The 11,809-nt window shown below is 40.1% G+C and overlaps 1 protein-coding gene across 1 annotated transcript; it reads left to right on the top strand.

The window, feature by feature from the left end:
• Nucleotides 1-2,288: 2,288 nt before the first annotated feature.
• LOC140952983 (D-alanine--D-alanine ligase-like) lies at nucleotides 2,289-11,809 on the top strand. Its single transcript, XM_073402451.1, has 7 exons — nucleotides 2,289-2,393; nucleotides 4,806-4,851; nucleotides 6,685-6,992; nucleotides 8,358-8,500; nucleotides 9,757-9,913; nucleotides 10,598-10,752; nucleotides 11,325-11,809. Exons 2-7 carry the CDS (start codon nucleotides 4,834-4,836, stop codon nucleotides 11,621-11,623), a joined length of 1,080 nt encoding a protein of 359 aa, XP_073258552.1. The 5' UTR covers nucleotides 2,289-2,393; nucleotides 4,806-4,833; the 3' UTR covers nucleotides 11,624-11,809.

Genomic DNA, 11,809 nt, shown 5'->3' with positions numbered 1-11,809 from the left:
AGTGCAGAAACTTTGTGCTGCTTTTTAATACACTTCTTAAACCATTTTTGGAGTTAAAGAAGGCCCAAAGAACACTAGACATGACGGAAACCCGTAAAATAAACCGACCGAGTCTCGGCTGTACTGAGAATTTATATTTTGATATATTATAAATTCCTTTCCCTTTTACGCCTCTCTGTCCCTGGCTCCTTCTTTTTTGCAGCTTTTGACATAGCCCTCACACGTCTTTCTCTCTTGCCCTGCTTGGCTTATAGGAAACGAAAGCGACAGTTAAGTTTGGCTAGTACCACAGGCAGCCCAAGCGCACTAGTTGTGGGTTCGGGCTTCAGAGGTCATTTGGTCGGAATATACTAGAATTATTAGTGTATTATCTGATGCCAAATAAATGCAAAAAGGCTTAAAGATATGAAGTCTTCTTGTTTGTCTATCTGTACTAGTAGCCTTTAAGATAACGAAAATCGATATTTCTTGCATTATTACATGTGATTCGGGCCCTTATTGTTCGAATTTTATCACATGTATTCGAATCTACAACGCCAAGAAAAAAAAAAAAATCATGATCACGCGAAATATTAATTCAAAAAGCTCCCTTACCTTTAGTTCATAGCCACTCTATGTCCTACGGTCGGTTAAACGCCGTTTAGTCGACTTTCTTTCCATCGAATACTGAACACTATAAAAGAAGGGAAGGCTGGAGACCTTCCAACCGACGCTCGCCGCTCCAAGGCCAATAAATTCCAAACAAAGCGACCGATCTCCCTAAAATTGCCACCAGCCAGACCGAAGAGTGTATACCTACCCGTTCGACGAGCGCCAGGTTCTAAATTCGGCTGCATGAGCTCGTGGAGCGCTGCATTTCGCATCGATTCTGGCCAGCTTCGCTTCGCCATGATGCGCAATCTGAACTGTTATCCTACGAGATTTGAATCTTGGAGCTTGGCGACCGCGTCAGATCGACAAAACGTCACTCTCGCGGGGGAGGGTCGTCACTTTTGCCCTATCGCAAACCGACACCAACATAATTATTAGAATTTGTTTCATTACCATATTTTCCACTCTTCTGAACAGCCAAAGATTTTCTTTTCTTCTTCGGAGGAAAATCCTGCTATTGTCTGGCTACTTTTGATAACATCGTTATCAACAGACTTTCTTCAAACGCTAGACACACGCGATCGCCACAGGAACCGAAATACACGTGATTTTTACTAACAAACAAGCTACGTGAAGAAGAAAAATAAATTTTAGGGTAGCTCTGAAATGAACTGTTATTAAAATACGAAAGGAAATATCGAACTTGAACAGAACTACTGATCCAGACAACTGACTGCCACGAACTGATTTTGTAACCGTTATTGGCAAGATTTAAATCTCAAATCGGAGAAAAGACAGTTGGGGACGTTTTTGGGTTTCATGTGTCATACACGCGTGAGCTGTTTCCGGCCGAATTAAACGCACCGGCTCCCGGACGGTGTCGGTTTGCGATAGGGCAAAAGTGACGACCCTCCCCCGCGAGAGTGACGTTTTGTCGATCTGACGCGGTCGCCAAGCTCCAAGATTCAAATCTCGTAGGATAACAGTTCAGATTGCGCATCATGGCGAAGCGAAGCTGGCCAGAATCGATGCGAAATGCAGCGCTCCACGAGCTCATGCAGCCGAATTTAGAACCTGGCGCTCGTCGAACGGGTAGGTATACACTCTTCGGTCTGGCTGGTGGCAATTTTAGGGAGATCGGTCGCTTTGTTTGGAATTTATTGGCCTTGGAGCGGCGAGCGTCGGTTGGAAGGTCTCCAGCCTTCCCTTCTTTTATAGTGTTCAGTATTCGATGGAAAGAAAGTCGACTAAACGGCGTTTAACCGACCGTAGGACATAGAGTGGCTATGAACTAAAGGTAAGGGAGCTTTTTGAATTAATATTTCGCGTGATCATGATTTTTTTTTTTTTCTTGGCGTTGTAGATTCGAATACATGTGATAAAATTCGAACAATAAGGGCCCGAATCACATGTAATAATGCAAGAAATATCGATTTTCGTTATCTTAAAGGCTACTAGTACAGATAGACAAACAAGAAGACTTCATATCTTTAAGCCTTTTTGCATTTATTTGGCATCAGATAATACACTAATAATTCTAGTATATTCCGACCAAATGACCTCTGAAGCCCGAACCCACAACTAGTGCGCTTGGGCTGCCTGTGCTAGTACTAAAATAAAAACGACACAAAAATGCCTGGCTGTTCAACTTGAGTGCACATTAAACTAATTAACAATTCTAATCATTAACAAAACCGCCCAGTATCAAAGCACGTACAGTTAGTCCAGCTTTGTTCAGTTACAAGACGGGGGCTAAGAGCTTGCTAGTCATCTCCTTTGCGTGATTTTCAATCAAAATTTTGGTATGTATTGTTGTTAGTAAGGATAATTATTTAATATTTTTACTTTTTCGGTCACATCCTCAAGGCTAAGGTCTTTTTCAAATGAAAGCTCTTCAGCAATACTTTCACATGGTAGTATTCACTCTGCTATCAAAACTCAGTGGTTCAGGTCGCTTATAAATCTGTGGATGATATATATATATATATATATATATATACATATTTTCGAACGTTTTGCTAATTTTACAAGGCAATCCCCATAATTACGTGTTAACTGAAAAGTGATTTAGACGTGCCTGTATGGAACTATAAGGTGTCGTTTGGAAGGTTATGCAAGTTACGTTATGCAAGAGCATTTCGAGGCATCTCTGTCAACCTAAACAAGTGAGTGTTCTTGTAAATATCTCAGAGTCATGCCATGCTATGTGTTTACTGAGCAGTGTTCTTAAGCGTACTTGCAAGGTTTCTTTCGGGCTTGATAAGCTGTTTAAGGTTACGTAAGTTATGCAATAGCTGTGAAGTTCAACCAGAAGTTTGTCCCCAGTGTTGGCAAGCACCTAACCGAAAAAGATGTCACTTCATCACAATTGAAGCAATTAAAAACCCAATCAAACTTTAAAGCTTAAAATTATTATTTTCAAAGGAAACAAATTCCACCAGGAATTGAACTTTTCTCTGCTTAATTAAGTCCAGACGTAGTTAATCGATAGAAATCGATATCGGAAATCAATCGATTGATATCGAAAATCGACAAAAATCGAAGTCACAGAAAAAATAATTCATCGATTATCATATAGATTAACAAAAATTGATAACAATCGATAGTAATCGATAACAGGCAATAATCTTGAAGTGAACATTCTGAACATGACGATGCTATTTGGCAAGCAACACCCTCGAGACCGGCTTATCACATTTTATCATTGACTTCAGCAACTACTCCAGGCGCAGTCTTCATCAAGTTCTTCTTTTTGTTGTTTCTTTCGTTTCCTCATTTGTTTAACCGATGTTTACGTGTCCATTCAATCCTGCGCTATCGACTGCATCTTGCATTTCTTTCCTTGCAATCTCGCGGACACTGGAATCAAATTCAATTCGGTATATACCTGTTTCAATAAAGGTTGCTTTGGGAATCGTGCTTTGACTTCGAAAGCTATTGTTTGGTGGTCACTCAAGCAAAGCATTGCATTGTATTCTGTGTTTCAATGACCAAATCCCAAAGCAACCTTTATTGAAATAGGTGTATACACGGGCACTGAAGTCCTCCAGATGGCTGCCATCTTCTGCCTTAAGGAGTAGAGCTTGGTATGCTCTATTCTTATGGAGTCTGCTTCAGCGACATAAAGTTGTTTTCTGCCACTTTCACAGCAATTTCTTTCCTTATTATGAACTGCCGGCTTAAGCTAAAAAATCAAAACAAAGAGAAATTTGTTCCTGTTAGGGTTTTGTTCTTTTAGTATTTTATCAATTAAAAGAACTGCATAATATCACGACTGCATGAATGATGACTCAATAATACAGTACGGACATCACCGTGTAAACGTTGAACTTCTACCGAATGACGCAAGTCTTTCCCGATAATAATCGATAGTAGTCGATAACCACCGATAACTCAATCATCATCGATTTCTATCGGAAATCGATATTCATCTATGGTTGATGTCGATCACTATTATTATCACTATTATAGATTATTATCGATAATCGGTTTTTCGATTAACTACGTCAGGAGTTAGTGGACGGTGCAGCGTGATTCTCGGACAACCAACTACAAATGTTGCAGTTACAGACGCTTTTATAAAAACAAAAATTCGCACTGCATATAAAGAAACTCCGCAATACTGACAAAAAGAAATTTTCCAAACAGTAAGAGGGTTAACTGAGAAATTTTTGGCGTTTCTATCTTAGGTATGATTTAACAAAAAAAAATTCACTCATGAGCGGTGAAGCGAAATAAGTGACGGAAATTAAGGAAAACTCTAGAAACTGAGAAAACCCTAAGGTCAGTATACCGTTCAAATGACACGTCATGAAACGATTATAAAATGGGCGCGTTTTTTTTCTCACGATTTAGTCTCCTGTTCAGCCCGGGCTTAAATTTTGTTCTTGCAATCGCAATTTCAAAACGAGGCATTTGCTCAGGGTGCCCGGGTTGGAAAGGATTCGAATCCCACCGATATTAAAAGAATTTTTCTTGCCTTTATGGTCTCCCATTGCTCAGTAATTCCCTTTATTAGGGCTAACGCTATTATCCGTTATTTGTAGCACTTGAATCTTCACTGCAGATTTAATAGTGAACAAGGCTCTTTAATGGTGATAAGGTGAAAAGGCGAGCCAAAAACGTAGGCTTAGGCCCCACCTCTCAACTGAGCTTTCATTTTCTGTCATTTGAGTGCCACTGTCAGGAAATATTTTAAGTATGGTTTTTTGCAGGATTTAGACTTTCATTGCCAACAGGAGAATGAAGGAACACTTGGAGGTCAGTTAACTGAAGCGTACTAATTATGCTATTATGCTGTAATAGACGGTTTTCACTGTGACGTCATCAAATTGTAACTGTGAAAGTCAAAATAGCGAGGTTTTACGAATTCTTAATTACACTAGGTTGAAGATAAACAAAAAGTAAATCTTTGTACAAGTTTCCATTTCAGTAGCATGTGTCGTTTCGAAAATACAGCGATTTGAACTTCCGAGTTTTCTCAGTGCGTGACACCAAAATAGGAATGCTGTCTCGTTGAAAAAAGTCTCTCCTCTTGATTTTCAGCAGTATAACCACTTCAAGTATTAGAGGATATGTTTATGCGTACATATGCTAGTTCTCGAGTGAAAAGAAAGAACTTTTATAGAAAAAGTGAACTCCAGATGTTTTTGTTGAATGTCCGGCGGCCATATTGGTGCACCAAAACGGTGCACCATTATATGGCGTCTCCATACAAAGCTCTACAAAGGTGCGTGAAACGTTTCGGCAAATAACTCAGAAACTGTGGGCCACATGGACCTGAGACTAGGAAACATTGTTTACGTATTAGTAATTTATAACATCTCATTTTCTTGGCTTCTTCCACTGGACGGTTTCCAATTTAATTTATTGTTGGGTGACAATGAAAACGATCTATTATGCAATTACAGTAGAACCTCTCCTTTTGCCCGGGGGGTGGGGGGGAGGTACTGCCATATATGGGCTATTTAACAATTATTCTTTGAAATCGAGGTGAATAGTGGCAAAATATTTACCGAGCCACGAAGTGGCGAGGTAAATATTCCTAAAGCCACTATTCACCGAGATTGAAAAGAATAATTGTTTTAGTATATACACACGAAGTGATCTCAACAAAATCAGAGAGGAAACCATTAAAAAGTACGATTTGATTGACAGATCAGGTCAGCTAGACACGCGACAGTTTAAAAATAGATCTTTGTAGAATTTTCAAACATGGCAATTCACAAGCTTATCACTTCGCAAACAACAGCCTAATGACTTAAATGGAACCGCTAAAAGTTTGAATTGTTTCCTTACCTGAAAAGAAAAGAAGAGCTTTGATGTTTTCTGTTGACTCGCCCAGTTTATAGCCGAAAAGGTTTGTTGTGTCGTTCTTCGCATGAAGTGCTGACAAAAATGGCGATTCGGTTCCTCGAGGTAAGACGTCGTCTTCATGTAGCATTCTTTCTCGTGTTTATTTGAAACGTAGAATTTCTGCAAACATTTGCTTTCAAATTTGTTTGTCATAAATAAACTTCGTTTTGGGGCCAAATTTTTCTTGTTAGGAAACGCTGAGTTCACGAAACGGCCTCTTCTAGGCGAATAAACGGTAGTTGTAAACAATCCATCGACCACAAAACTCAACAACAGTAAATGGAAAAACGTCGTTTTGAATCCTTCCAAGTCTTTTCTTGCCTGAAAAAAAGTCAACCCTAGGATTTTGTCGACTTTTAAAAGATCTTTCTCAAAGAAAATGGGGGAAAAAACGTGCTCACACATTATCCACTCGCTAGGAGGTGAATATTGTTGAATAGTCCGAGATAGCGAACCAATCAGATTGCTTAAATCACCAAGATCACTGAGTGTGTATATACTAAACAGTTATGGGCGGCTGTGAAGGATGTGGTTTCAAGCAGTTTACTCTGGGAAAGGGTATACAAATCAGAGAGTTTGGGTCTAGAATAGGGTATCATTTTTCAGGAAACTGATCAGTTGGTTGAAGATTTTACCTAGACTAGGGAAACAGCTACTCTTGGATAGGGGGGATTTGGGGAGTTTACTCTAGTATAGGGTAACAAAACTCAGTTCAAGTTCAAATTTTTATATGTACAGATTTTGCATGTTTTGGGTTCACCTTCGGATGACTACAGCTTCTCCTTGAATATGTTTTATGGAGGCTCCTTTGATGATGGCACGGGATCTGGAAAGTATTCCTTCACTTACGCCTTAGTTCGACCGGATGGCACCTGGTCATTTGTGAAAAAACTGTCTGACATTGTAGACGTGGAAAGAGTACAAGAACGAAAAAGCAACGTGGAGAAGATGGAGATCACAGCCGCTTTACAACACATAAAATTTGTCATCAAGCCTGATCAGGCACTAATCCATTTTCCTTGCCTGAAAGGAATAACAACTTACAGGTCAGACTGGTAACTTGTATACTATTCATAATAATGACGATAAAATTTTTTATTAATGTGGCAAAACTTTATTACCGAGAAAAAAACTTGGCGAGGAGCGATTGGATAAGCAGTGGATAAGTTATCAATAGTAGCTATTGATCTCACCGCTGCGAATCGTAGTTTACGCTTAAGTTGTAACTGAAGAAGTGAGGAAGGATGAATACCGTAAATTCTTGCAACGCCACAAAATAAAAGAAATAAGTCTCTCATCTGCTTTTTATCTTTTTTTAAGTTCATCACGTATTATAAAATTTGGTTTACTAGTTAGTGTTACTTGTGTTTTCCGTCGGCTACAGCTTCATTACCCAAAGGTCTAGGATTAAGCTGTTCAAAGGAGCATAAATTTCTAAGGCAAAAAACCACTGGAGCTTTGAAAATGAGGATATTCCAAATTGTGAAATTATAGCGATAAGCTCCCCCCCCCCCCCCCCCCCCACGAAAATCTCACGCTGCAAAATCTCAGATTCTCTGGAGGAGGCCTAAATTTCAGTAAAAAAGTATTAGTCCCTATGTCACACTTCTTTAAGTAACCCAGATTATGTATGATGTAAACTTGACAAATCCTTTTTCAAAAAGATAAATATGTTATGTTATGGTTCTTGTTGCATTTCACCAAAAGAATCCCCTTATTACTGGTGTAGAAAATGATTTTGTCATTCTCGTCCCTTGTAATTTTTGTACCAGGAAGTAGTCTTCCTTTGACAAAAATTGTCCTGTCACAAAATAATCTTGACCAACATTTAAATGACCATGGCAAAATCCTGTTATAAATATGTAAATCTTTCGATATGAGAATTTTAAATGGAAGATGCAAAGGCGACTCTACTGGCAAAATTACCTTTCATGGCCATCAGGAATTGGTAGAATACATATGAGCTAGGTAGCAGTATATCAACCACAAACAGCCAGCAATCTTTGGATTCTCTCTCACAAAGGACAAGAGCTCGAAATGTCAGCTTTCCCCCACCCCGTGGAGGGTTATCAACTTAGTTTAGAGTACGAGCAGTCTCTCTTTTTTCTTAGTCCCCAGAGCAAAACGAGCGAGAGACGAAAATGGCTACAAGCATGACTGAAGGCGCGAGGTGAGTGAGGCCGCCCTCGATTTTCACATCTCGACGCTTGCGCGCATGTGCACTCTCCTCAAGTCTGAAGAAAACAGAGACTGCTCGCGGTCTAACTCCGTTTATCAGGAAAACCAAATTTTCATGTTTTCACGCTCCCCACCGACTCAAAACCACAATATCTACAGTAACTAACTCCTTCATTCATCTGTTCGATCTAGTCTTGTGAGTTGTTGCTGACACTGTGTTCTTTTTGTTGAAGGGCTCTTTTCGAAGCGCTGGATATTCCTCTTATAGGCGGATCAGCAGAGTCGCGTTACCTTAGCATGGATAAACTTGAGACACGGGGTGTTTTGCTGGCCAACAACAATGTTTCTTGTGTCCAGGGATTGATTCTGAACAGAGGTAATATTTGCTGTGCCGGGGGAAAATGACAGGGTTTACTAAGCTGCTAAGCTTAGTCTCAAAACTTCATGTTCACATGGGTATGCTGTGAGCAAGCTCTCTTGAGTTGGGTCGACAGGGATATCACTTTCAAAGTTGCCTCTTCTCTTTTGAGTCGAGAGAGCTAGTGTTCACCGACTAGTTTATGGCAACACAAGAAACTCGAACCAGTCGGGCGCCCTTTATACCTAAAGACACCTTTCCAGAAATTATAACTGTACCGTAAGACAACTGTGTCGTCTACGATGAGTCCACAAAATATCTTGAAAGTATCTTGAAAATGAAAGCTTCAAATGAAAGCTTCATACTGGTGTGTCCTTATTATCTTGTGAGCGTCGTAGTGACAAGATTTTCTGTCGCAACCTTATATTGAAGCGCATCGCATGCAGCTGATTCATCATATAAAGGCATAAAAGCGAATGCAACAATGCCGTAATGTAGCCTGCGAAAACAGCCGTTTCTCCTCGCTCTTCTTCGCTGAGGATGTTTCGCGGGGAATTTCGCAGGCTAGCTGTAATGTCGTATGGGATGTCACCGATCACAAAGTAAAAAATAAGTACCCCTAGTATGCCTCTACTGTGTAGTTTGGATTCGGGTTGGCCTTAATTTTTTGCCTTTTACAATGCGCAGTCAAGCGGGGTTGAACGAACTACTGCTGGATTGTCGTGAGACTTGTTCTACATAATGCTTGGATCAGCAACGTCTCTCTCCTCTCTAAGGATTTACGGATGAAAGACTTATCCTTCTGCGGAACCCCTGATCGTTTGTTCTCTCATTAGCTGCCTATAGCGTGAAAGGTGATCCGAGTGGTTCTGTGGAGTTTGAAGTTTGCTCTCACCTTTAATCTCATAAAACTGTAGGAGCTCCCTTGTTTTGTTAGACTGCTAAACAGTCGGTATTTTTGTGTATTCAAGTAAGCGCGAGCAGTCAAACAAAAGGTCTGGAACGAGGCTGAAAACGGAGAGTGAGATTGGGGAGAGACGCTAAAAATACTCTCTTTAGCGTCTCTCCCCAGTCTCGCCTCACACGCCTTACGGGCGTGTGAGGCTGGCGCGGTTCGCGCGCGTAAGACTCTTAAGCCACGCTTTACCGATTTCTTTACCGTTTTTGAGAAAAAGCCGACTGTTTTGCAGTTTATTGTCCCGTTTACAAGGGGACAGGCAAACAATTTGGCTAAAAGTAATGAGAGTGTTCGTTTATTTTTGTGCTCTTCATAGGAGACCCCACACCAACTGAGAATATCAAATACCCGTGTGTTGTCAAGGCAAGCAAAGGAGAAGATTCCAAATCAGTGCGCCTGGTAAAGGACAAACAGTCTCTAGATGCAGCTGTTAAGCATGCGCTGACTTATTCGAATCAAGTAATCATTGAAAGGTACAGGTTGTCTAGGTTATATAGTTCAAAAACGTAAAACGTTGAAGAGGACTTTGCTGAGGTCATTCAGTGACTCATCCTTATTACTGCCTAAGTTTCGATTTTTAACCCTTTAAACCCTAACATCAAAATTCAGATTCTCACTTGTTATCCTTATACGTTTTCAATAGAAGTAGTTGGGAGAATTTGTTGAAGTATCAATGAGATTCATCTTGTGTGATCATGTCCGTAATTCTCACGACCACTCTGTTTTACAAAGCATTGATATTACAAGGAGAAATTTGACGCTCATCACTCTTAGGGCTTAAAGGGTTAATATTAAAATTTTTCGTTCGCACAAAGAATATTGGATTCAGTATCAGAGAGAATGCCCGATATGGTAGATATCTGCGGAAAAAAAATTAATCCAAGTCGAACACAGTCAACATTAAAAAAGGGGTCCCTTTCACAGAAAGGTTGATGTGCGCAAAGCATCGTACGATATCACCCGTTTCATTGGTTAACCTGGTGAGGTATCACCGCCAGACACTTACCCCTTAATTAAAGGTTTTTGAAGGGATTGGCCAAAGCTTAGCCCGTAACAGGCAAGAAAAGAGGGCAAAAATAAAAAAAGGCGGCGTGGATACCAAGGTTTGCCTTGTTATAAGCTATTAAAAGCATGTTTGTGCCGTTTTACTTGTACAGATTCATAGAAGGACGGGAGATTCGGTGCGCTGTAGTAAAATCAGAAAAAACCGGAGATATACAGGCCTTGTCGTGTATGGAATACAACGTACGTCAAGATGACATTCGTAAAACCGAGGATAAGTATTTCTGCAATGAAAAAGGATTACCTATTAGTGAGTACCCCTTTTTTTCATTCCTTAACAAAGTCAAAATCGTAAATCTTCCTCGATCACATTCATATAACACATGTCAAGTTTATTACTGAGTAACCAAATATATGAATAGTCAATAGGTAGTATCTGAGTCACACGTAGACCAGTCCTATGTAAACCCCAATACAAATCAACTGACTATCGGAATTATTGCAAAGTAGACAGGGGTATAGCCGCTTTCGACAAGTAGTAGGCCTCGCTGACATTTCCACACATCCTGAAAATTGGTCGCATGACCAGTACGCACTGACTTCACCAACACTTTGAGCTCTTTAAGCTTTTTACCTCACCCCAGCAACGCATACTTTGTTGCAAGCGGTAGAGTGATCAAACCAAAATTTGTAGGTCCGGGCCTACATTTTCAGGTCTATGTGCTGGCTACGCCCCTAGTAGAATTGACATCAACGTATTAGCAATTTCTTTTCTCTAGGCAAGAAAAGCAATAAAAAAAGTTTATGTTCACCGTCAGGCTGTCGCTGGTAGTAAACTTATTAAGATGATTTTTATGTATTTACCTATTTGTCTCTCTATAGGCAAGCCACCAAATGCTAAGACTTGGTTTCTTGACCCTGCAGAGGAAGCTGACCTAATAAACCGCATCCAGCAGCAAAGTCGTCGAGTTTTTCAAGAGTTAGACCTGCAGGACTTTGGCCTTTTCGACTTCCGGGTAGACCTCGAAGGAAATCCATTTTTTCTGGAATGTAACCTGTTCTGTTCGTTTGGTTCTCAGAGTGTGCTTAATGTAATCGCTAAGAATTCTGGTTTTACCGATGAAAGTTTGTTTGATTTAATGGTTCAGAACGCTTTGTTACGGAAAGAGAAGATTTACTGAGGAGTATATGAATTTATGGTATCTACAAAATACCATTAACATTTTTGGCGCAGTTTCTACATTACTTTGGCTTCGTGCAGTCAAATGTTAAATAGTTGTCAGAATACCGTAAACTGCCACATACAATCCCCCCTCCAGTTATAAGCCCATCTACTAAATGTAGATACACACGGGTTTTAAGCTCCC

This window comes from Porites lutea, chromosome 11 (genome assembly GCF_958299795.1).
Source record: "Porites lutea chromosome 11, jaPorLute2.1, whole genome shotgun sequence".
Classification (NCBI taxonomy): Eukaryota; Metazoa; Cnidaria; class Anthozoa; order Scleractinia; family Poritidae; genus Porites; species Porites lutea.
Note: the sequence above shows the minus strand (reverse complement) of the source record. Positions and strands in the feature narration are given on the sequence as shown.